Raw genomic sequence first — 27,523 nt, 5'->3', positions numbered from 1 at the left:
CTGGGAGCCTGGGTCTAATAGCCCACGGCATCGCTGCCAGTTGCCCTGACTATCGCGAATTAAAATCTCCGCCGTTGCGAGTAGATTTTGTTTGGCTTTTCCGAATGATGAGTAAGTAACAACTGAAGTCTGCACGTTATTTTCTACATGCAAAAGAGAATTATGTTTCTCCTTGCAGTACCGACATGCTCGCGATTTGCATTGTGAGGCTTCGTGGCCTTTTCGGAAGCAGTTTTCGCAGACCTTCCATTCTTTGACCTGTGTGACCCGCTGCGCGATAACTAAATTCAAAAATTGAGGACATTGGTACAGTCCGTGCGCCTCTTTGCACATGTAGCACTGTATTTGTTTGTTTGTGCTAGCGTTGCACAGCGTCCTGTCCTTGCTGAAATGGTTCGCGGAGGTCTTGTTATTTGATTTGGGCGTCGCGTTGTTGGTTTTTGCGCTCTGTTGCTCTGCGACGCTGAGCGATTCCAAAGTTACGCATTTTTTCTGCAAAAAGGATTTTAACGTCTCAACAGTCGGTGGATCCGGACCCAATTGAGCTTCCCATTCGCGCTTTGTGAAAAAGTCCATTTTCTGACTTATGATAGGTACTAATAAACCCGACCAATGTTCCGTGGGTTGCCCTAGATTCGTCAACGCTGCGAGGTTGATGTTGAAATCGTCAACTAATTTTCTCAGCGACTGATACGAGTTTTTCACCAGCGGAGGCAGGTTTATTATGGCGTACGCGTGTTCTTGTATTATGAGGCGTTTGTTTTCAAATCGAGTGATTAGTGTTTCCCATGCTACCCTATAGTTTGCCTCTGAAACCGCAATTGATTCTATTGCCTTAAGGGCTTCGTCTTTTAAGCAACTTCTAAGGTAGTGGAATTTCTCGATACTCGTGTACAGATTGCTATCATGTATCAACGCCGTGAATGTGTCGCGAAATGACAACCAATCCCGATAATTACCACTGAATGTGGGTAATTCTAGTATGGGCAATCTAACATTGCTGTTACCGGTACCATGGCTTGATACCGATGGGGTGAAGCCCGTCGCGTTAGCGATAGTCGCGGCTTCATTAACGGTGGCGGTTTCTATTTTCTCTAAAATGGTCGATTCAATGTTGTAGTACGCGTTCTCAAAATCGGCGCGCTCGTTGCCTTGTAAGGCCGTTTCGTCGAGTACTTCGATTTGTAATTGAACCGCGTCAAATTCTTTGAACGCCTCCCGTAAATTCACGAGACGTGTCTTTAGCTGAAAAATGTTACCGTCGCCGAAATCCCTTACGAAGTTAGATACACGCGTGACGGCGCTCTTGATCGTACCGCGACGTATTCTAAGTGATTTCAATTCTTGCTCGTTAGCCATGTTTTTAGGAAATGTACACACTAATCAACAGATAAAAAAGGCATGCACTCTACCTTTGCCTCTGTCGCTGTGGCTTCCTCGATGTCGATACGATCCGGCTCGAAGGACCAATGTTTGGGGCCTAATGGGGGCTCCAGGAATTGCTCGGAACCAAATGGGGCTCCTGGGTTTGCTCAGCCTAATGGAGGCTTCACTGGTTTGACTGTAGGCGCGCGTGAACTGACACACCGTATCGCTTTGTGTAAAACCTTTATTTACATTTATACAATTCTTTGGACCGTACGACCGTACTCGAGATGTTGGGTAAGAATGACTTCTGACTTGTGACTCTGACTGTTCTACCCTGAGTCCATCTCGGTACTGTCGTCTCAAATCTCTCTCTTCACCCACGCAGGGGTGGTTCTCGGTTCTGAAAGGAGGGGGGTGGCTCTACGCCCCGACAGATAGATTGGAAGGTTTTCCTGCACCTGACTCAAATAATTAGTCAGTGAAAATCCAGCTTTTGACCTTCGTCGCCAGAACCTCCCCAAGCCGGCAAACAATTTACAATCTAATTTAGGGTGACGTTATCTCCCCCGCTAAGCTTTTACCTAAACAATGTGCATAATGGAGTTTTAACAATGTTTGCACGTGTGTGCATTACGGTGTGATGTATCACAGCATCATGCACATCCAACCCATTTACATTAATTTACCTCATCCGGGAGGGATTTCGCCTCCACCCCCTGACTATTTTCATTTCGATTGAAAATCTAATTCCTAAGCGTTGTGCGTTAGCTCCATGAATATGTATCGGGTTTTAAAAATTCATCAGGCCACCCCCTGACGCACGTATACACGCAAATCACCGCCGGATAATGCGATATTAATTTTTACCCCCGCTGAAACGATTAATTCGATTACAAGTCGTCGACGGTGGAGACAGATTTTTTTCCGGTGTGACTGGATTTATCGGTGTCGAGTGCAGACCCGGCGTGTTCTTAAATCCACTCGAATCGCAAATTAATGGGGGCGCCGCATAATCCGAATCAATCCCCCGGACGACGGTTTTTAGCCGAGAATTAAGACAACTGCTGTGCGAAAAGTAGATGATGGGGTTAACCCACCCTTTTTTGATTTCATTACATCGGATGAAACGGACAAATTTGATTTGGAGGGATGGGGGAGGGAAACAAATACATTCTTCCTTCTGCTCTGTGTTCTCAGCCCCAAACGCTTTGCAACAAATCTCTGTTATTTATATTGGCGTCGTGCGCGGAACGGTTGAACTCAGGGAGACCTTCGCCGTTGGACATTTGTTATAACGTCCCCCAACTGACAGTTTCCTTCGATAATTTAATTCGCACTTTCATCTGTTCCAAGAGCGAATTGTAATTGCACTTTGCGTATTTTGGGCGTTGTGGCGACCGCGGTGCTTTCTTCAATTACGCGAAAATTAGGCAAACGGAATCGATATCGGTCCAGATCTTGTCTGCGCCAGCTTCCTCCATACGTCGTCTCATATTTCTTGGAGGGTTTACACTGCGGATGAAATGGCAAAACAGCGTTTGATTTATATGGACGTCCGTTCCTGCGAAACATTCTAATGCCATTTTTGCCGATAGTCGATACATGTGCTTTTATCACCAGGAACGATCGTAATTTATTGAATATTTTGCCATATTTCAGAGGCGTCGGGATAGCGCATTACGGCCGTTATTGTAATGCATTCGAAAAAAATATATTTTTCCTGCTATCTGACGCGGTTTTAAGCGGGATTTATGGTCGCGTCCGACAGGTGAAAAGCGGCTGATTAACCTTTCAGTTTTGTTGATTTTTTTTAAATTAAATTAAAATTTTTATTCATAATATACAAAGCTGTACGTGACGGCCTTGTTCATTTATTTTTGCGGATGTAGAATTTTTTTTTAATCAAAAACAAACGCTTCTATGAATCTCGTAACAAATATCAAATTGATGGTTTCTTTGTTAAATGTGACTGTACTTCTGATGGTTCTACCCATGTCGATGGGTTGATCACTATAAATTTTTCGAGATAAAATATCTTCTCTGCAGAGTGATTCCACCCCAAATCCCAACCTATCTCCCTCTACTGTTCCTGGATTTCCCTGTATCTCTCCCGAATCTCTGCATCTGTGATAAATCTCCCAGTATCTCTCATTTTTTATCTTTCGGATTTCCTTGGAACTGCCACAAATCTCCTTACAACTGCTCTGAATCTCCCATCCCCAACCTCCCCATACATCCGCGAATCTCGTGCTATTTCCCTATATCTTCTCCATGACTTCCCACTTGCAATATGTATGTGCCTTTCCCAGATCTCCCAATATTTCTGTCGAATGTCTTTGTATTCGCCACGAATCTACACTGGATTTCCCATCACAGACGTCTCTATATTTCCCCTGCATCTCCCATCCTGGGTCTCTTTGTATCTCCCCTAAATCTTACTAGTTCTCTAGGATCTCTCTATGTCTCGAACTGAAATTTCTGTATCACTTTAATTGCGAATCTCCCTCTGCCTCCTCCAAATCTTCCAGTATGTATCTCGAATCTCCATGTATCTGACACAAATCTCCTTATCTTTCCGGACCTTCATCTCTATCCCTCGGATCTCGCCTTATCTACTTCTGCCTCCTTCGGATCTCTCTATATCTCCCATTTAGAATCTCCTTGTCCCTTCTCTAGATTCTCCAGTATCTCCCGCGGACCTCCCTGTATATCTGTCCCATGAATCTCCCATTTCGAATCTCCCTGTCCTTCGTCCAGATCCTCCTGCATCTCTGTCGGATTTCCTTGTATTTGTCACGAATCTCCCTGTATCTCCTTTGATTCCACCGTTCCAGACCTCTCTGTAGATTTCAGGAATCTCCTTGTATCTTCCCTAGATTTTCCATCTAGGAACTATCTATACCTCTCTCGGATCATGTATCTCTCATTTCGAATCCCCTGTACCTCTCCAAGATCTTCCAGTATATCCCCCGGATTTCCTTGTATCTCTCAAAGATCTCTCTATATCTGCCACGAATCTTCCTATATCCTGTGCCTCCTCCAGATCCTTCAGTATCTCCCGCGGATCTCTCTGCATCTCTGTCGGATTTCCTTGCATCTGTCACGAATCACCCTGTATCTCCTTTGACTCCACCATTCCAAACTGCTTTGTAGATTTCGGGAATCTCTTTGTATCTCCCCTAGATTTCCCATCCAGGAACTGTCTGTACCTATCTCGGATCATCCTGTATTTCCACCGGATCTCTCTATATTTCCAGTGGATCTTGTATCTCTCATTTCGAATCTCCCTGTACCTCCCCCAGATGTTCCAGTATATTTCCCGGACCTCCTTGTATCTCTCCCGGATCTCCCTGTATTTCCTCCTGATGTCCCGTATTTTCCATGGCTACTTATTGTTTCTAGTAGTGGCGTGATGTTTTCTGAATGCCTAGAAGAGACTCTTTTCTTAATGTCACCTTCGTTATCATTGTATCATCGGCCATCGCCCAGAAAGTGAGTACCACGAAGGGTATATTTTATCTTCAGGAAATAGTTATCTCAGAGAGCTAGATCTAGAGAAGACTATGGGCATTACTCAGATATTTTGAAAGCGGTTGTGTATTAATCTTTAATTTTTTTGAAGCACTAGTGCGCGAAATCGACTTTCGCGCACTAGTGCTTCAAAATCATCGGAAAATCAATCGCAATAATTTGATTTGATGATAATAAACTCTGGTTTACAAACCGCCATTTCTCCAATTTGGATGACGAAAATTTCGAAACAGTGAAGATAAAGTGCTATTAATTCGATTGACACTTTGGTAATCGCATGAACAAGCGCCATCCTATTCACAAAGGATATACGACAAATCAGACATAATGTTCGTTTCAAAAAATATTGTACGAATTTCGATGCGAGAAGTCGTAGTCGGCACATTCGCGCAAATAAGCACTCGCTCCTTCGTCGCTCGTGCCTCAAATAATGGGCGAAAATTGTCTTCTCGCACTCATTTCGTAAATAACTATTTCCCTATCATTTCCAAATCACAGTAGCATTATATTAAATGGACTTGGACACCACCCACACTATCATAGTTCAGCGTTGACCTTCTGTAGATACCAGATCAGAAAAAAAGTGTAGGCAAGTACGAAGGAAAACAAAAGGAAGCGGAAAACAAAATATTTCTAAGTCTACTAAGCGATTCTTATTATCAAAGTTCAATAATAATGCATCATCTAATATTTTGTGTACCTCAAGGGTCGGTATTGGGACCTTTGCTATTGATAATATTCTCCAAATTGGTTCAGTATTATGCATTTTGAATTCAAAAATGATCTTCATAAATCTTTTGCTCTTGTTCCTTAGAATCTTCATTATCTTCGAATGAATAATTGTCGCATGCGTAGCCAGCGGTGTGGCATTCAGAAAATCCATTTAGCTTAACGATCGCATTGAGTAACTCGATCGGTGAAAGGAAGTCTGGCCTTAAGGCCATCCGCAGATTTGGGTCATACACACCCATCGATCTGTTGGGAAAATAGTCGCGAATTTGTATTATTGGTTCAGTGGGCAAGACCAATTAATTTTTTTCCATCATCACAAGTGGGACACTTGCTCAGAACGCCCACTTTTATGTAAACTTTCTGTTATGTTTGTCGGCTCTAATTGACAACCAATAGGGAAGTAAAGACGTCGCTTTATGTAATTTCTAGCACGAAATACATAAAATTTGGGAAAGTTGCGAATTCGACAGCTCATAAATTATCATGGGCGAACTAATGGATTTGAGACATCGTCGGAGTCGACTTTTCTTGTTATTTGTAGACGATTTCCTGTCGGCGCTAATTATGATCTCGTTTCATCAAATTGTTTGCACAACTGCGAAGAAAACGAACCGGAGGTCTAATTACAGAGGAGACGGTCGAAATGGATGTGTATCACGTGTATTAATTAAATTTATTTAACGCAGAGCTGCTCGACAAAATGCGACCGTAATTCAGTTAAACTTAGTAGTTTGAATCATGAATACAATTAGTGAGAAACGGGGAATAGGTACAAGTGATTTGAATTTAGGATTAATTGGGATAATTGCTATATTGTTTACTGTTCTCGGATCCTGTGATCATAAATAAAGAGGGAGCGGAACCATTTCGTTGGAATTAGGAAATGATTGGCCGACTAAAGAGTTCGTTAGTGAGAAATTGTTCGACAGAAAGAATTGTTCATAATGGCTAAGAAGAGAACAGGTTGAACTTTAAATCCGATTATGAATCTGTTGAGAGAACGGTTTGCTACGAGTTCTTAAGCGAGCTTTAATTTTGTTAAGCGTCGGAAAAAGACAAAACGAATAGAACGACTCTGACATTAAATAAAAACTGGTAGTTGAGGATTCAAGTTAATTAAATTTGTGTCTTTGTAGAGTGAAGACGGAAAGTTTCATATTATAAAAGGGGGCACGGTATTATTGGAGGTGTTGGATTCTCTCATGGGTTGTGACCTTGGAAATATATGCGCGAAAAATCTCTAAATGAAACCTGAAAGCACTCTAGCGCCTACTTGAGACCGATATTAGAAGTTTGCGCAGATATGACTCATAGCCCATGAGAAAATCCAACACCTCTACCTATTATTATGAATAATTTGTCTTCAAAACACCGAATTTTAATAACCCGTCCTGGCACGAGCTGTATTCTCGGTGTCCCCTTCTTCACCTGGAAACGTTTCCTTTTCCCCTTTTCCATTTATTCCCCCATAACCTCTTCTCTTATTATCAAACTGGCGTTCCAGTTCCTTCTTTTCCAACATCAATTAGGTAATTTCACACTTTGCAGCAGCGTAAGAAGCTAATATTGCGTAACAGCACACCTGAATCCGGTACACTTCACGAAAGCTGAAAAGAAAATAAAACTTTACTGCAGGTTTCACCATTTCTAACTGGCATTGCAGGCTGTGAAATTTTATTACTGTAAAATGCGAAAAAATAATCGTGAAGAACTAACCGGTGTTTTTTTTTTGTTCCAGGTCAGTGTGCAAAACCAACTCTGGTAAAGTTACATCCCCAATTCGGTAGAATTAATAATATTCACCCTTCACATTTATTTATTATTCAGATGATTCGCGGCTGCTAATTAACCGAGCTCTGATTTATTTCCATATTTCGTGTAGGGGTTCGCCCCGCTGTCACTAAGACGCAAAAAGTCGCCCCCGGAGAAAAATATTTTTAATCGCGTGATCGATGGAGTCAGGTGGTTTTTGCTTGGTAAAAACCCACCCCCATAATTAATCATCTACAATAAGCCACATGTAGTGTTAGAAGGCTCGTGTGTCTCTCTAATACCGTTCGGTAATTAGAGCACAGAGGGCACAAAGGGCGTCCTGATTTAGGGGTGGTCCCTCGGAAAGCCCTGATATATTTGCCACCGACAGGACGCTAATGTAATTAGCATAACGCATCAAAATTTGATGCATATTCATGGTCGCGAGCATCTATCAGTCTTGGTATCAGGGGCGGGGGCGAATCTAATTACGGGGTTGTCTACTGGCACTACTTGTTGTTTGTCGAACACTACACAAACAACGGACCCTCGAGCTTTGATGCTTACTTAACAAGGTTTAAACTACACTTTTGACGACCGAGGTCGCCCTATCGACCGACAGCGGTAGGGTGAGGGGGTTGTGAGCTTTTAATTATCTTCTTTTTATCAGGATTTTTTATTGTTTTTACCCGAAAGGAGAGAGCCGGGAAAATTCGTGAAATTGCATTTTAAAACAGAAGCTCGCGGCCAACAACCGATGCGAAAATAACGAGTTTTCCAAAATAAAACAAAGCGCGGGAAGGTAGAAAAAAGGGGATTGCTGCTGGTGCAGGAAAAAATCCGGTCCAATTCAAATTTTGCTGCATTAATGCTAATATGCATTTGCACCCGGGGGAAATCCCAGGGAGATTTGTTAAAATTTTGAAATTTACGTTTTTTTCGCCTATTTATCGAAAACTACGGCGGGTCTTTTTGTGCTTCGCCCAGTTGAGACCTCAACTCCGTCTCGGTCTTCAATCTCTGGGCTTAGCACAAAAAGACTCACTTCTACTCTTAAAGATACAGGGTGTCTTAAAATTATCGTATTACGAGTTCGGGGCTTAGTAGGGACATCCTGTTGACCAAGTAAAAATGTTTAAAAAAAAAATTGCCATCACTTTGAAAAAAATATCAAACTTTTATTTTTTCGAGATAAAGCTGTTTTTTCAAGAAATGTCTTCATTTATATTTTAATATTTTACATAATCATCCTCACCATATTTCAAAATGAACGTCAACCATTTATATTTTTTATTTGAAGAAAACATGATGAAAAGTTTGAACCTTCAGACCCATATGTTTTTGTAAAGACCCCCCCTATATTTTTTATTTTATTTTTTCGAGATTCCTGAGATTTTTCCCTACAAGACCCCCGACTTGGAATACGTTAATTTTGCGACACCCTGTATAATCTAGTAGTATGTTTCAAAAGTGTTTTTAAATAAACAAGAATCGATCAATACGGTTGTTATTACATTTTTTAGATATTTATTTTTTGTAGACCTAGAACTGGCAAACTCTGAAAGCTCGGTACTTGGGAGTGCCTCAAGGAGAAATTCTTGGGCCTATTAGTACACATTACGAAAATGCAAGAAACTGCAGTTTTGGATTGTTTTTTTTTACAAACCGCAGTAATACAAACAGCCACGCAAGAGACAAACGAGTAATGAGTGTCATGTCGAAACAAGACTTGCTTAACATTTAACACCGTAACCGGTTTAACGAAAACATCTGGTTGGAAAAAATTCGGTGCAATTTTACGTCGAAGACTCTCGTTTTCACATCTTTGAGTCACGATCGATGACCGACTCAGCGTTACAAAACAGCGAAAAAACAACCCAAAAAAGATTGTGTCTTGTCGGAGGTGCTTGATCAGTGTTCGGACGGCCGTAATTAAGAACAGTGCGACCTCCTTGCGGCACACCCACCCTCTCGACGCCGATAGCGTCCAATTTACGACGCTGCTTGTGGTTAAGATAACACCCACGCCGTAGATCACGCTTCTATAAAAATCCCGTGACGCGCTTTTTTCGCCATTCGGTGGTATTTTGCGGCGTTGCCGGATGAATCATTCGGACGATTTATACGCAACATCGACGTCGACCTGTCAAGGTTGTCACATTTCGCAGATTACACCCGAGTTCCGTGAAGGAAGGTCGCTTTTTCCTTCCACGTCGACGTCGGCCCAGGTTATGACACCTTAATAAATGGATTTCCCGACTAACCGTGACATTGACATTAGTTTGATTTTTATGGCGATTTTTCCACCCCCGATTCGCCGCCGCTCCCGACGCGCCGCAAAATTCAAGCGCCCCCGAGGACTCATTAGCGAACTTGACCCGCACACGTCAATTTTGACACATCAGAAACCGATTTCTCGGCTCAGCGCGTTCCTCGCGACTTCCACCATTAAATTCTACTTAGGCTGGGCCAAACAATGTCCACATAAAAATGAGAAAAATTATTTTTTAAGTGTGGTTGTCGTCGTTAACGAGTAAATGGCGCGAAAGGGGCTAATGGCGGCAAAGATGTCCGCCGGCGTCCTGGCCCGCTAATGGCGCCCGTGCCCCCGGCACGGCAAAAAACTGACATAATTGCTACCAAACTGACAAAAAGTAATTGCCTTTAATGAACGTCATTAACGAAGTTTACAATAGTGGGAACGTGAGGAGGTTGGCTGCATTGTGTGCGTATGGCCTAGTTTGGTCCGCAAGGATTCTCAGTGTCAAACTCGAGGAGAGGTGGACACGAAGAAAGGAAAAAGTCACGTCCAAAATTCAAGAGAAAAGAATAATATATATTATTATTATTTAAACGTATTACATATTATGTATCATTATTAAATTGTAATAAAAAAAGACTGCACGACAGAAGTGAAAACTTCTATGACGCTTGTAATTGATTTTAAATAATATGTCACTTAAATTCAGCAACACATTGAAAACACAATGAACAATGAAAATTTAGAAGTGACAAGTGATGCACAACTCGACACCCGAGATTTTGGCTTGCTGCGAACGATTTTAGCGTGATGCGAACGATTTTAGCGTGTTGCGAACAATTTTAGCGTGTCGCATGAAACTAATTCACCGCCCGGGAATAAAATGTATGTGGTGCGCCCAAATCAGTTTTCACTTCAAAAAAGAATTACATATTATCATCACTCATAATTTTTATTATGATACCTAGATATGCCTACTACAAGTCATTTCTCTGTCAAATATTTCTTAGATTTTTGACGATTTTGGTTTTATTTTTGATTGTTTATTCTTTGGCCTTTTTGATTTAGAAAAAACAAGAAGGCTTCTGGTGTCTTCTACAAAGAGAACTTCTGCTTCTTTGTTTGTTTAGCGTTGCTAAATTTTGGAAAATCCAAAAGTTCCAGTACTTTGAACAGAATAAAATTTCCCTTGTGGTCTATGTTTGTAATTTCGATTTGATTTTCCTCGTCTCGAGAACGCTTTTCTCCATCAAACTAAACAAATTCCTTTGAGCTCGTCCGTCAACCCTTTCAGTTCCATTTTCGCAACACCACAAAAGCATCACAGCAAAACCTGATAGTTCCACGAAACTACAAATTCAAAGACCACTTTAGTCACAAAATGCGCCGTAAATGTCGTCACCGGGGGGCAACAACGGTCTTTTGTTTTTAATTAAGGCCTCGGAGGCATCCATCGGCGAAGCTAAGTGAGTAATTAAAAATAAAATAGTGCCGGGGCGACTAATTTGGCCGTGGATTTAATGAAAACGTCAAACTCCGCTTCAAAGTGTTCTAATTTATAAAATACACAAAACACCTTGCCGACTTAGTTTATTAATTAAAAGTGAAACTGAACACAATGCAAATTAATTAAACTTTCTATGCAAACGAGCAGATAATTAAAGCAAGTTTGATTGGGGCGGGGGCAGAGATAAAATACGAAGCGGAGACAAAAATCAAAGAACATAAATATTTTCACGTTCGTCTCTGCAGCGTTGAAGGATTAATTCGGTTTCTGGTGGAAAATAAAGAAAATCAAATAATAAGATTGTTTAACATTGGTCCTATTGTAGACCCTTGAGGTACTCGTTTCGTGATTATGAATGAAAATAACAAGACTATGAATAACAAAATGAACGTATTTCCTAGTAGAATAGCGAACAAATTTAAAAGAATCAGGAGAAGGTAATAAAACAATAGCGATATCGCTTATTGACCTTTTTTTTTACCTTGTTGCACTTTTTCTATAGTCCGGTTCCATTTTTTCTCTCCACGTTTTTGCTTTTACATTTTTTGAACCACATTTATCTTTCTCTCGTCACGTGCTGTAGACAGAATTAGACTGGGTCCCAATCAGGATCCCTGGGGCGCTCCAAACATAATTTAAAATTTCTGTGATCCGGTGAATTTTTGAGGCCAGAGCTCAATGCCATCCACTTCTCTTAACATTTCGGGCACGATTTAAGTCCGGCAATTGTGACACCGCAACCTTTGCATTATTTCCGTCCGTTGGTCAGATTTACGAGCCAATTACAGAGTGTCGTAAGTGTCAGGGAACCTCAACAGATAAATTCTTTTAATCCCGCACGTCGATTATTTATCTGAGCACATCACCGCCTAATCCGCTCCGGCGCTCCGGTAACCGCTCCGGCGCGTAAAATTTTTATTTCGTCTAATTCCTGCATCAATCCGCCGCCGCCCTCGATTTCCAAATCGGCGAGATTTATTGAGATTGGAGCGCATGGAAATGGTCGTTTTTTAAATGAAATCACCAGAAAAAGATTCCGAAGTGATTTATCGAAAAAGAAGCTCTGGAAATAATCGAAAATCTATATCGGTGGACCCCCCATCTTTGACACTTATCAAATTTCCTGCGGCCGTGCAAGTGACAACGCTACACAGACATAAAACCGGAGGATCAACCCGAATCCTATTATCATTCACTAGTGATCCGGAGTCGTAACTGAAAACGTAATGTTCCGGGACGCCGGAATTAGGTCCCGACTGAATTGGACCGTGGTCACGTTCGATAACTTATAACATGTATAATGGGGAGAGCTGTCGATTGCGTCGTGCCCCCGCAGCGACAGTCCAGTTTTTCCGGGGTAATTAGTCGACGCTTTCCTTATTCGTAATCGTCGATGGAAACTTTTACAATGCGCTCCCCGCCCGGAACGTTCCCGGAACGCGAATTGTACAGAAAACAATAACACTTCCCGGACTTGACGCTTGTTTTCTTGAAACCGGAGTTACGAGCCGAGCCAACTTCGAATCTTATTTTCTCCAACTGGGAGAGTGCAGCAAAAGTGTCAAAGAACTTGGAATTTCTTGCAATTATCGTTAGTGGAGAAATCGTCCGGGGAAGTTGGTCCTTCGAGCCGGATCATATGTTACTCTTATTCGTTTTACAAGATGACGTCACAAATGTATGTTATCCTGAGAGGTAAGAGAATTGTAGCCACCCTGTAGGGCCGCGTCCCAAATCCCACATAATTATTTGTCTTCCTCCCCAAAGCGCATAACTTCTGCTCGGCGAAACCGGGCTAAACGCAATCCTCCCTAAGTCCTGCAATTAAAATAATTAAGTTTATAAAACATCCCTCCCGTTTACATAAGTTTTTGGTCCGGCCTAAAGCCGGGGATGCACGCTCGGCGAAGCGCAAGGTGTCCGCGTGGAGCCGGCGCTCTTTCAACTCCAATTTGTCCGATGCAAGATCAAACGCGACGAACAATGGCCGTGGAAACAGGAGCGGAGCCATTGTTGTTGCTTCGGAACTGGCGAAGAGTGCATAATAATTTTATTTAAACGTCCGCTCCATTACACGAATTCCGGGCCGACGCGCTTCATTGTTTTATTCCGTGTTTGCGTTGTCTCTTATTGTGTCTGACTTTTTCGCCGTCTCAAATGGCTCGAAAAATAATTGGGTTGTAGTTGGACTAGTCGCAAATACGCAAATCATTTGGGCATTGTGGCGCCGCACAAAGCTGCCACACAGGTGAGTTCGCTTTTGTTTCGAGGGACGACTTAAATATGGCGGAAATTCGGCCATTATGCGGATGACAAAAGCTCGGACGGGACGGATGGTCGTAATTATTGTGCGGGTGGCAAAAACGGAGGTAGGTGGCGGTTGGGGTTGTATCGATCTCGGGATGACGCAAAGTCGACGAACAAATTATCTGGGATGTGGGTGGCGGGAAGATCGTCGAGACGAGGATTTGTTTGTTGTTTGGTGGAAAAAGTTTCGGAGAATCGGCCCACATGCCAATTTTTCCCAATTTAGAAACTTAACTGGTGCGGTAATTAGTACAAAGAAAAAAAAAACGATAATTATCTAGGGGCCATTAGCGTCACTCAAGAGACTGTATAAGGACCGATCTTATCAAAAAATAATCACAAGACGAGAGGTACTTAATGATCAATTTTACTCTCAAAAAGTAACTTACGTAGTAGAGTACAAGGTCTTTTTGTGCTTCGCCCAGTTGCTGGCCTCAACTTCGTCTCGGTCTTCAATCTCTGGGCTTAGCACAAGAAGACTCACTTCTACTCTTAATGATATAATCTACTATTTTCTCTCAGATCCATATTTGACAAGATTTAAAGCGAATTTAATCACACAGCAACGATTTTCTCTTTGCATGAGAAAGCCATTTTCACTCTCAAATCAAAACTTCGTCAGCTTTGAGCTCGTGTTTTAACCCTTTGACTATAATTTTCCACAACGTCACAAAGCGTCATCATAGCACAATCTGATACTTCTATGAAACTAGGAATTCAAAGACTCCCCAGAGTCCTTAAAGGCGTCATAAAACCCTTCAAAGCGTCCTAACTTAGTTTTTAAACAACCCTAATGAAAACGGTAATTTTATGTACTCACAAGCGGACGAAAAGTGACTCTTTTTCGGACGCTGACCGTAACGCGATCTGCTGCTCTGTTTAGTAAGTTAAAAACGAGAACGACAAAACCGATAATTGTCCTGTCACCATAAGTTATGTAAACAAGTAAGAAATTGTATTGCAAATAGTAAATTTCTAGTTTTGTTTTTTTTTCCAATGATGTCCTTTGCTTTTTAGTTTGTGCCGTCGCGTAAAAAATTTAAGCTGCACCTCTGCCAAAAAGTGCCTTTTGTCCTGGCCTGTTTAGGCCTCGGCTGTGCCTCGGCCAGAAAACTCAGACTCGGACGAAAAAGATGCACTTTTTGGTCTTGATACACAAATAACTATTATCAGATAAGAGACAGATACATTCTTCTATTTTTCGTTTTATTTTTTTTAATCTTAAAAATTACATATTTTTTGATTTTTTTTTTGACCAAGTTAAAAATCTTCATCAGCACAATAGGGAAGCAAAAACAAGTTTCAAACCTGTCAAACTAATAAACTTTCAAACTTTAAAGCTCCTTCGATCTGCTTTTCTTTCATAAGAGGTTAGTTAACGCCACGACACATGGGCAACATGCTCCCCACACCCATCTTTTCTATTTTATTCATATTTTTTACCTACTAGTAAAATATATATATTTTCTTACGCGCACAAAAACTGCTCACATTTTTACTTCACGTGGTGCAAGCATTTCTCGACAACTCTTATCTACTAGTATATTTTTTTATTCTCTTTGTGTACATTTCATACTCGTATACATTTTATTCTAATTGTACAAACTCCACGTTTTCGCTAATCTCTGTCATAACTTCTAGACTGGTTCCTCCCGTCCTCCTCCCAAACAACCCCCACCCCCCAACTCCACTCCCCTGCAAGATGCAATTTATTCATACCTTCTCAGCAACGTACAAACAAAACTGAAATTCCTCGAAGGCGCCCGTACATTTTATAATTTAAAAGCACATCACAATTACGGATGTGCACCAAAAGACTCCGGTCGTAAAAATCCGGTGCAACCCGGAAACGCCGTTGTTTGAAAATCGCGACAAGGATCTCCCCGGATCGCAATCTGGCCGTGTCAATGCCGCGGAATTTGTGCAGAGTCTCGGTGCATCTTTCCGGCTCCGGAAACCGCCTCCGGTGCAATTTTCCTCGCCGTTTATCGCGTGCATGCCTCCGGGTCACGTTAAATTAGCGCGAGCATGGGAAATTGCTTAAATTGCGAAATGAAAACGTGAGTCGATACAACGGCGGCGGTGTAATTCCGGTGCAGGTTTCTTGCTGGGGGGGAGGGCAGTCAGGGGGACCAGGTCGAGGAATTAATTTCTTCGCAGCTTTGATGCTCCATTTACAAATGTAACTAATACCCTGAAAGCAAATGTTTTCATTTAGTTGTTTTGAAAGTTCGAGATGAAATGGTGTATTTGACTCGATGGCTTGTTGCCTCTGAAAGGTGACTTGGAGAAAGGATATTATAACAGAAGTGTTGATCAACTGCGGTAAATTTCAAACAACTTTTAACATTAATTAGCAAAACAGACTAGTGGGATGTTGGCCCGAAGAGATACGGCCTCACAGTTGCAAAAGTAATTTTTCGATTTTTATCTCTGCACAACTGAACAATTAAAACTTCCTGAAGGATTTTTGAAGTGAAAACTTCTTTAGTATACATTATTATTCCCGGGCAGTGAATTCGTTTTCAAGCGTCACGCGTCATGTCACACGCTCCCAGGTGAAAGGCTCATTCGAGTAAGTTCGGGGGACCAGCTGTGCGTTCTTTCTTTGTGAAATAAAACTGGTCCGTAAACAGTCCCTTGCGGTGAGATGTTTCCAGCCAACTCTGTGAATCGGCTCGATTGCCGAAGATTTTCCGAATGAAAGTTGGCACTTTTCGCAGTAATATTTCAACAGGGTGACCATCAAAGACTTTGCTATCGAACCTGGGGCAAAATCAATACCTCCGAATTACGTGCGGCCATTGCGGCGGCTTTTGATCTCGTGGTTCGCATTTACATCGGTGGTGATTTGATGAAGTCATTTTTTCAGGAAGCTTCTCCTCCGGCGCATTCTTTTCCAGCTGTTGACACGGTTTCAGGCTTATTGAAATCATCCGATGCCATCAGCTTCTATTGATTAAGAGACCGAGTAAATTGATATCACCATTAGTTGCGAATGGATACTCCTCCTCTCGTTTTCCTCCTTTCACTGTTCCTTCGGCTTTGTTGGTCTGCACCGATTTGTTAGTCACATAATAGCCATTCTTCGGTACCTGAAATAATTCTATTTTTAGACGATCTTTCGCTTCCTCCTTTATGAATTATTAAAATATTTTCAAGCCGCCCATTCGCGATCATCGCGTTAATTTAGACAAATTTCACGCGGTGCTCTTTAATTTATACAACAAAACACAAATGTAAATAGAAATAAACAACACTCCGCTCGGTGGAAACATTTTTACAGCAGGATGGTGCGACAGCTTATTCGTCACCAATTTTTTTATTGTAATAGAGACTGCTGTAAACTGAATGACTCACTCAAGAAAATATTGTCAATGAATTTTAAAAAGTAGTCCGAGACAGGTGTGTCGGAGAAATAATGTTTAGTTATTTTGAGAACTACAAAAAACTACAAATAAATATCGTCAAGGTTGTCCTGCCTCGGCCGGAAGCGGCCTCGGCGACTCAGAGAATTGATTTTGCGTCAGAGATGTCCAATCAAACAAACATAACATGTTGTTTATCCGCTCGGACAGATTCATCTTTGGCGTGAGCAAAAGTAATTGATGAGCGTCGCAAGTAAAACAGTTGCGGACAAATTGTCCATTCAAGTATTAACGAAGACAAAGAGAATTGTGTCATTTGTCGTTTGTTAATCTCGTTTCCCGTTACGAAATTGATTTCTCGTCGACATCGAAAGCCGCGGCGTTATTTCCAGACACGTCCCGAATTTTCTCCGCAATCCTCGTCGTCGAAAAACAAAAATGGCCGTCTCAGCAGGAGGGGTCGCATCTCTTCACGTACGATCGGCTCTCCTCGAGTGGACACCGGACATGAGGAGCTTCCCGATATAAATCCGACCCAGAAAACCGTAAAAATAGCGGACAACACAAACGGAAGGAAAAAGGGGCGCCGACTTCCATGATTAATCGTCATGACAGTAGGAACAATGAAAGAGTGGACGCAACAGAACGCAATTATCTTATGAAATCCAGTGTCAGAAGCAGTTCGCTGTCATGTCGGCATTACTCAAATTGCACGGTTTGTGTGGGCGTGATTTTTCGTTTTTTTCTCTCCACTCGTTTTCTTCTTTTCGTCGCCCTGAATATTTCATAATCCGTCCGGTGCAAGCCGCGTTACGATGCATTGGCTCGTATTTTTCCCGGCGGTGGGTTTTTCTGCACCCGGGGAAGTACCGACAGAAAGGACAATAAAGCTCGAGGGCGCCGCGGAATGGGCAGATGGCCGCGCTTTTAACGAAAGTGAAACTGGTCGTAGAGGTAAGTGTGCTGCTGATGGATGCCATACGGTCTGATGGGCAAAGTGAAATAGTCTGCCGGTTGTGTAATAAAATGCAGCGGAGACGTAACAGAATAATTATGATTTTTTTATTGGAATCGTGATGGTGCGTGAGCACCGGCAAGTTTATTTTCGCTAAAAAGAATAGTAGGAAAATGTTTGTGACGTAATGTGGTGTGGTAAAAATTTCAGTGACACCTTTCGACTCCATTAATTTTGGAAAAACCTTACTTTAAACCGAGAGACACTTACTTCTTTTTTCTTTTTTTTTCTTCGTCTTTTTCCTCCTTCACAAGAAATAAATTGTATTTACTCTGTAGATATTATGTCGAGAAAATAGAGATGAAGTACATTCCATTTCTGAGGGCAAGTTGTGTAGATGTTGTTCACCCTTTCGTAATAAACAAGAAATAAAAGGAACTTGACGTTCATGTGAAATAATAACTCTCTCTCGAATTTTTTACCTCGGTTGTACGAGTCTTAAAATATTCAATGATTTTCGTTCGAGATTTTTCAATTCTTTTTTCGGCTTTCCTAACTGTAAAATAGACCTTTACATTTCAATTTAGGTTTCTGGAGGAGTGCGGTAGCATGCACGGTTCATTTACTCTTTTTACAGTTACTTTAAAATTAAAGTGTTCTTGCGTCACTTTAATTAAGTGTAAAAAACACATTTACATGTATTATTTTTCCGATACATGTTTTTTTTCTTCTTTATTGACTAATAAATAGTCCATAATATGGAAATATCGAGTTGGCAGCGCTGTATGTCAAAAAGTTTGACATTTGTTACTTCATAAAAAAAGTGCCAAAGTGCAAAATAAAACATTTGGTCAGCCGAAAAGTCTAATACAAATGTCGTACGGTAGGTATTTTACAGCGCTCCAACTAATCAGGTACTCGCCTTCTTCTCGTGTCTGAATTTTAGCGCTGTAAAATACCCCTATCGTACTCTAATGTAAATAACTGTTCCATTTTTTCTTTTATTTTGTATTCATCGCCTTTTTATTGTTGACATAAAGTGTTCAGTGCAAACTTTGTCGTGGAATACTTTATAATAAATGCTCCAAATCCAAAGTTTGCGTTCTTAATGTCATTTCGAGATTTTGGCGAATTATTTCGGCGACATCATTCATGATCTTAATTTGAGTTAGAGATGGAATTAAACTTCTTGTGGTTAATTGAAATCTAGGATAACTTAATTTGCATCCACTTCGAATAAACTCAATATTGTGAACGAATTCGCTATTTCTTATTGAACGTCTAGAATTTTTGGCTCTATTTCCAGGACTTCTCTGGATCTTTTACGCAAACTCTTCGTCACGCAAAATCATCATTCCATGCAGAATTGGTATAATTCAATATTTTGACACTCAAAGAAAATCGAAAACTAACAATGAAGGGAGAAAATTGCTAAAAAAATATGTCATTTCCAAATATTGATATAAAGGAAATCTACTCAAATTGGTAAATTCTTTTTTTGATGTGAATTTCATTTTATTCTTTTTTTTCTTTTAATGTTTTTTTTTATTCGAATTAAATCTGTCAATCCTTTTTTCTAATGGTTCCAAATTTATAATATTGAATTTTTCTTTTGATACTGTTACTATTTTATTCTTTCTTTTCTTTCTCTCCTTTTTATACCCTTCTCTATACAACTTAGATTTCAAATTTACCTCTACAATTTTTTTCTTCCCTGTTTGATCCCATTCCTGCCAAACAATTTATCCACTTAATGCCATATTAAAGCACTTTTTACCAGCTGTTTCCCTAATGATAACCCAAACTACTTCCACACTTCGAAACCATCGATTCGTTTCATTTGTGCGTAATGAGACTGTAATTACTAAATAATTTTCCACCCAGACCACAACAAATAGTTATTTATGGTATAAGTGGGTTATTTAAGATATTACCCACGAGAGGTATTTGTAACCTACGAGGGCTTGCCCGAGTAGGTTATTACCTCGAGTGGGTAGTACTTAATAACCCACGTATGCCATACAACGTTTTATCCAATATTCCAAAATTTTTAGATAATGACATTATTGATGAAATTCTGCTCCCGATGGGTTATGAACGTTAATAACCCACGGTGCTAATGGCAACGTGGGTTATGTATGTTATAACCCACGGTGCAAATGGCAACGTGGGTTAAAACAACAGACTAGTTATAGCCCAGTTTACTCAATTAAAACTAACTAGTAAAACACGATATTACTATTGAATGTTGGATAAAACAATTTTACTGGTCTATCGACAATTAATGTCTCATTAAAATCCCAACTCTCTAACTGAAATTGAATTGGCCAATAAACAATTAATTATAATTCCATCACTGTACATTATTTTCTGTAATGAAGTTATCGCCAGTTACCGAAGCCTCAATTTCCGGCGATTTATGAAAATTTCAAAAAATAAAAAATTTTATAGTCGAAATTATCCTTCGGACATTTAGTGTGCAAGTCGGTTTTCATGCGGTGTGTCCTTGTCAAACCGCACTCTCAAACTTAATGAATTTTGCTGTCCTTATGACCCGAAACTTAATTGGATGTCTTAAAATGTGCAGAAAGGGCATAAAAAGGTAATGTTGGGAGTAATTAAAAGTGTGAATTTACCGCTTGGAAGTACCGGAGTTTATCACCATTTACGTAAATTAAGAATTTTCTAAAATGGATCCCAACTGAATTACGGGCATATTTTAGATGTACAGGGTGAGCATCAAAAATTGTAATAAAGTCTAAATTAGCATTGCGTCGACAAAATTAGTAGAGAATTTTAATTCGTCATAATTTTCTGAGACAAAATTTTGATTACAAACATTTTTGGAAAAGATTTAAAGATTTTATAGAAACTAAACAATGATTCTTCATCCTAAATTATCTTTCGCAAAAAATGTTTTCGATATTTTTGGATGGTCAACAAATTTTTTCTTTTAGAAAAAAAATATGAGCACTTTTAAATTTTGTTTGTTAAAAAAATCTTCTAGATTCTAGTCTTCAGAAAAAATTACATTACTTTTTTTTTAACCGCCTTTAAGTTGCATTTAAAAGAAGAAGATATGTATTTGGATTCTTTGTTCACTCAAAATGGTCTTTTCGAAAAAAAATAATTGAATTTCTTACGAATCGTCTTTGGAAAAAATCTCTAAATCGCTATTAATTTTGTTTGCTAAAAAATCTTTTTGATTCTTTGTGAATCCCTCTCAATTGTCTTCTTCAAGATATTTTTGCATTCTTTGTGAACCGTCTCTAAATATGTGTAGAAGAAAATCTTTTGAATTTTTTATGAATCGTTCTAAATTATCTTTTCCAAAAAATCTTTTGGATATTTTGTAAATCGTCTTTAAATTGTCTTTAGAAGAAAGTCTTTTGGATTCTTTATGAACCGTCTTTATATTGATTTTAGAAGAAAGTCTGGAAATCTTTGTGAACCAATCCAAATTGTTTAAAATTCTCACAAATTTTGGAATTCTCTTTTTGGAAGAACATCTTTTCAAATCTTTGTGAATCATTCTAAAAAAACCTTTGGATTCTTTGTGAACCGCCCTAAATTGTCTTTTGCAAGAAATTTTTAGATCCTTTGTAAATCGTCTTTACATTGTCTTTGGAAGAAAAATTTGTGAAGCGCCATAAATTTTGTTTGCAAAAAAATTGATACTTTGTGGACCCTTGTCAATTGTCTTCTACAAAAAAATCTTTTGTATTCTTTGTGAACCGTCTCTAAATTATCTTTCCCAAAAAATCTCGTGGATTTTTTGTAAATCGTCTTTAGATTGAATTTTGGCATTCTTTATAAACCACTCCAAATTGTTTCAAATTGTCGCAAAAATGTTGGCTTTCTTTTTTAATCGTCTTTAAATTGTCTTTGGGAGAAAATCTTTTGAACTCTTTGTGAAACGCTGTAGATTGTCTTTTGCAAAAAATCTTTGGGTTTCGCTGTGAGCCACTTATCTTATCACTTATGTATTATCTTTTTCCAAAAGAGTCTTTTCAGTCTTTTTTGATTTATCTCTAAATTCTCTTTAAAAAATTCTTTTTAGATTTTTTTGCAGAATCACTGAGTTATTTCTTCCGCAACAAATTTTTTGAATACTTTGAGAATATGCATGCAGTTCTAAATTGTCTTATAATTTTTTTTTTTGTTTGATTCTTAAAGTAAAAAAAGTTCACTCTAAATCGTCTTTCTCAAAAAAAAATCTTTAAGATTTTTTGTAAATTCATGTCTGTCTCTCACAAAATTGTATTCCGCAAAGATTCTTTTGGTTTCTTTATGAACCGTCTTCAAATTATCTTTACAAGAAAATCTCTCGGATTTCTGAATGCCTTAAATAGCTCTCTGCAAAAATCTTTTGGATTCTTTGTGAATCGCACTGTCTTTCGAAAAGAAAATCTTTGGATTCATCGTTACTTACTCTAAATTTTGATTTGCCTTTTGAAAAAACGTCTTCTTCGTATGGAATTTTTTTGATTTTTATTACAAATTTTTTAAGGATTAAAAAATCCTATTCATTACTTACTCGTACATATTTCAAAAAAAATATATATCTTTTTCGTTTTTGTTTTGTGTACCATTGAAAAACTGAAACCACCCAAGAAGTCGAGCACAATGCCCCCCCGGGAAGACCTCCAGTTGAGCACCATTGATAAACCCCTCTTGATCTCTCATTCGTTTGTGATTAATGACCATCGCGGATCGGAGAATTAACTTGGCGGATGAAAAAACAGTCCAATTCCGGTTGGTTATTCAGCCGGAATTGTCAGAGGGCGAAAACTAATTTCTCCCCGAAAAAAAAAAACTTTAAGACCGTCCGGAAAATCACACAAAGGCGAGTCAAACCCCATCTGTTTGCAAAAGAAATCTTTCCGGGGACGGAATTTTAATAAAGCACATTTCTCTGCCGGTTAGTGTTTTAATAAAATGCAAATCCAACATTTTTAACTACAACAAAAAACATGTCTCTCGCCACGCGTCCAGATGAGAAATTGTAGTTTAATAAAAGGGAAAAGCAGTCGCACCTTTGAAAGGCGAGTTTCTTTCTTTCAGTAGAATTAGTGGCGTGCTCGAGGGGTTTCTTCTGAGGGGTGGAAACCCAGGAATGATCACATCTAACAGTGACTTTAACGCGCCGTAAAATCGCCTGTTTTATAACCGAAGGACATTGTTTTAGTCCAATAAAACCTGACCCGGCCCTTAAACCTGATTTATAATATCGCATTTTATTCGGCGATTTGGAGCAGCATTTTTCGAAATTTAAGAGAGTGGCTCGCTTGGAACGGCCATTTTTTTACGGTTTTATAATTCGCGCAGACGGTGCTCTTTTATTATAAAATATTAATTCGGGTCGACGATGAAATCTTTACGGCCTCCGAAGAGATTTCGAGTATTTTAGAATTTGAAATGTTCCAATAAAGCTGGCGCCCTGAGTGCCTATAAAATATTTTAATACACTTTCTGAGCCACTTTAGCTCAACTTTTCAATAGAGATCGGCTCGAAATCTTTGCTCGGGAAAATTTTATTCTTTGCGTTGGGCGACAGCAGTAGGTGTGACTTCTTGTTGGCACGGTTTTATGTGAGGTGAACAGATCAAATCGAATATATAAATCTCGGCTCGATACCTGTTTCGTTGGTAAATTATCTGGTTTTTAACAATAAAATCTATTGTTTGCCTAATATATCTGAAAAATGATGAAGCTGAAAAGTTGAAGGTAAAAGTCAAGACAATTATTCGAATCAGGTAGTGATTTGTTAGCTTGTCAAGCCATGTGGTCGGTTTATTAAGTTGCTGACATTTAGAGTGACTCGACAAATCTTTTGTAATGCTGTACAATTCCAACATTTCTTCTGCGTCTAGTTCGGGTTTCACAATTATAAATTACAAACGTACGCATGTTTTGGATTTTTCTTTATTGTAACAAATTGACAAAACAAGTATTCTTAAACTTGAACGAAACAAAGAAGTGTGAAGCATGGCGTAAACATAATCTTGCTTTTGGAGATAACAAACCACGATTAATGAATCCAAGATTTTCTTAAGTCGATAAATCGGCAACGTCCAGTGAAGTTACGACCCATAAAAATCGACCCTATTTGGTGTCATTCTTGGAAGAATCCATCAAGAGCTCAAGCGGCAGCTCCCAAAGCAACGACCTTGCGAAGCTGTCGGTCCAGGCCAGAACCCTTTCGACAGAACTCGCCTGGCTTCCAACAGATCGACTCGTACCTCCCCCAGAGAGATCTGCAGACTTCCGACCTCCCCTACCACCTGCAGCAGACTCTACCGCAATATCGCATAACGACGAAATCTCCCCCAAGTACACTTTTCAACCCCCCTTCAACTTCAGGAGTTCCCAGCCGGCGCCCTTCAGACCGCAACAACCCATCATCCCCTCCACGCACCGTCCCAACTACTCCCATCTGTTTTCGCACTTCCACAACAGGAATCCCTCCCAGACGGAGACGTTTCGAAGAATCCGGCAACTCCAAGAAATGGATTCGATTTGGAGTCACTTTTGCAAGTCACTTTTGCAAGTTGTCAAATCGAAGACCACAACCGAAGCTGTCGGTGTTGAAAAGACTACAACGGGGAGAAGTTACGAAGAGACCACGATCGAGCAACTCCACGAAGAGACAACAACGGATTTCGACTACGACACAACTTTGGATCCTTCCGTTGACTATGAAGAGCAACCAGTGTCGCACGAATCAATTGACGTCAACTCCCAAGAAGAAGAAGCTTCGAGAGTATCGCAAGAATCGAGTTACGTCAACTCCCAAGAGGAACCTTCGAAAGTGCCGCACGAATCAGTTGATGTCAACTCCCAAGAAGAAGCGTCGAAAGCTGCATCGCAGGAAGCTGATGATCGTAACGACTCCCAAGAAGAATTTGATGACTACGTGACTTCTGAAGAGCAACAAATTGATTCTAGGGAAGGACCGAAGAGAAGTTCGGAGGAAAATAACGACATACGCAACGAAGATTACGAAGAATCTGAGAGTCAGGAGGAGAAGGTAAAGACCACCAACGCCACGTCCTTTGAGATTGTAACAACGAAACCGTCGGCGATGGTGAAAGATGATCATTTCCACGAGTTTGTCGACACTACGGTTATTGACAATGTTACTGAAGAACTGATGACTACGGTTGAAGATAGCAGCGACGCAGTCCAAGAGAAGAAGAGCAAGAGTGAAGCTCTAGAAACAGTCGAAGAGAAAAAGAGCAAGAGTGAAGCAGTCGAAGAGAAGAAGAGCAAGAGTGAAGCTCTTTTGGCGGAACCTGAACTGGTGGTGTCGGTGGTTACTACGAAGAGTGTGGTCAACAATACTGTCATTCCGTCGGTGACTTCTCCACCGACTGTTACGGTTGGTACGATTGACGACAACACCACGGACACTTGGGTCGTGGTGGCTTCGGTCCAAACTAGTCGAAGCGTGTCCGGGGCTCGTTATTTACCATCACCAAACGTCGAACAGGACGAAAGAATGAAACTGCTCAACGAAGAAGTGGAGGATGTCACCGAAACAACAACCGAAGAAGTACCAACCACGACGTTACCTCCAACTACTACCAAGCTGAAGACGTCGACTGAAAGTCTCATCGACAAGCTGGATCGGGTCCAGTCGGACCTCTCCAGTAGTCTACTGACAGGTGGTTTCAACAACGAAGGCAACAATATTGCTGTCATCACGGAAAACATGTCGCACAAGATGGCGACGACGATGTTGGATCTGGGGATCACGTCTCCACAACCGACACCACCGCCGCCTTCCTGTACCAAATCTTCGTTGCCGCTGGTCCAAATTCGAAAATTCTCGCCTTTGGCGAGGCCTTCGACGACGACGCGCCCCAAGAAGACCTTCGACAGCTTCAAACAAAACAGGAAAACAACTACGACTGTCGCTCCGGTGAATCTGGACCAACCCCAAAGGCGACGAACCGCCGAAAGATGAAGGGAAGAATGCTACCACCGGAAGGACGTCGGGAGTGTCGAACAAAACGCAAATTATTGTTCAAGACGTCAGTGCTTTCTTGCCTCCGGGGTACAAAGCTAGCGACAAAGACAAAGAAGACACTTCCAAATTGCTCGCCGAGATTTTGGGCAAAGTCAGACCAAGTGAAGAAAGTGAAACCAAAAACAAAAGTATGTAGTAAGTCTGGTGGTGTCAAAGAAGGCGACGTCTCGGCGCTGTTGGCTCCTGGGTAGAAAGAACGGGATAGTTCCACGGAGAAGAGCGAGAAGGTGGCGAAAGGAGCAAAACAAGATCGCACTTCTGCATTGCTTCCCTCACCGTCTGACGATCATTCTAAGACTTCAGAGCAACAAGAACCAACTGTAGCCAAAGACAAAACTAGTTTTGTCAGCATCAAGACAAGCAATCAGTTAATAACACGAAGAAGAAAAGGTTGTGAAAATGGCACAACAAGATGACATTTCTACATCACTTCACCAGTTTATAAACCACCCCTTGACGATAATTCCAAGGCTGCTAAAATTTGCAAAGTACCAAAACAAAGATGATATTTCCTCATTTTTTCTTTCTGGTCGCAATACATTTAAGACAACTTCTGCTCCTACAACTGAGAACCAGAATCCAAAGGAATTGGAACAAAGTTTTAATATTTTTGCTACATAATTACAAGACATCTTCATCCAACAGCTTGGACTAAAAATAAAAGAAGTCAGTGAATTCTTCAAAGTTAAGTTATTAAGTAAATGATTAACTGTTAGCCGAAAACAAAAATATTATTGCGGAATTCTTCAGTGAAGATCAAAGATAAAATTTTAAAGCTATAAATTGGTTGCTAATATTTTACACAAAGTTGACCGAAATAAAGAAGCTAAAAGAAAAAAAAAAACAATTTAGCACTCAGCTTTGAAAGAATCAGTTTTGAATATTTTAACAATTGTCAATCAATAATACAACACAAATAATGGACAAATTTGAAAAGAGACATAAATAAAACTTTACTGATGCAACGTAGTAATTACATAATTGTTTGAGATGTTTTTATTGACATTCATTTACATTTACATTAATTTGTGAAAATTGTTTAGCATGAGTGATGTATGACAAGTTACTGAATAAAAAATAAATTTGTTTACAATTTATCGGCAGCAATAATACTACAATACATTACAATACAATCATGTTATAAGTTGATGATGCAATGCGTGAGTGAGGTAATCATTTAAATATTGTCAGAAGAATATTTTCGTAACCAAAATCGATAAAAATTGCAAGATGAGCAATAGTTTCTCAACAGTGGCATTTTATAAAAACTGAAAAATATCACTTCAGGTACTGTTAGAAGGCGATGGTATCAGGATCATTTTGCTTTTTACCGATGATAAAAAATCTAAATCGTCTTGATCTGTGATTCGGATTGCAGCAATGAATTCACTGCACAAAAATCAAGGGCCAATGCCTTTTTTTGGCGAATTATTATACGAAAATAATTAAAAATTGTAGATTATATCATTAAGAGCAGAAGTGAGTCTTTTTGTGCTAAGCCCAGAGATAGAAGATTGAGACGAAGTCGAGGTCGCAACTGGGTGAAGCACACAAAGTCCTTCTACTCTGAATGATATACAGGGCGTAATCGAAATACACGGAATAATTTTAACCACGAGCTACTGGCTTCATGTAGAACTCGGAAAGAATATTTAAAAAATTCTATGTCAAAAAATAAATTGACATTTAATTTTTGAGGTACAATTTTTTA

General features: G+C 40.0%; 2 protein-coding genes across 2 annotated transcripts in view; both read left to right on the top strand.

The window, feature by feature from the left end:
• LOC138137533 (uncharacterized) overlaps positions 1-27,523 on the top strand; it is an 85,080-nt gene that overhangs the window by 29,722 nt on the left and 27,835 nt on the right. The window lies entirely within an intron of this gene.
• LOC138136966 (chemotaxis regulatory protein ChePep-like) lies at positions 1,441-26,773 on the top strand. The gene is given in 3 exon segments (XM_069056272.1): positions 1,441-1,555; positions 23,909-25,725; positions 25,727-26,773. Coding segments are annotated over 3 exon segments (2,154 nt in total). The 3' UTR covers positions 25,949-26,773.

Source organism: Tenebrio molitor, chromosome 8, assembly GCF_963966145.1.
Source record: "Tenebrio molitor chromosome 8, icTenMoli1.1, whole genome shotgun sequence".
NCBI classification, from domain to species: Eukaryota; Metazoa; Arthropoda; class Insecta; order Coleoptera; family Tenebrionidae; genus Tenebrio; species Tenebrio molitor.
This window is presented reverse-complemented; position numbering and strand designations above follow the sequence as displayed.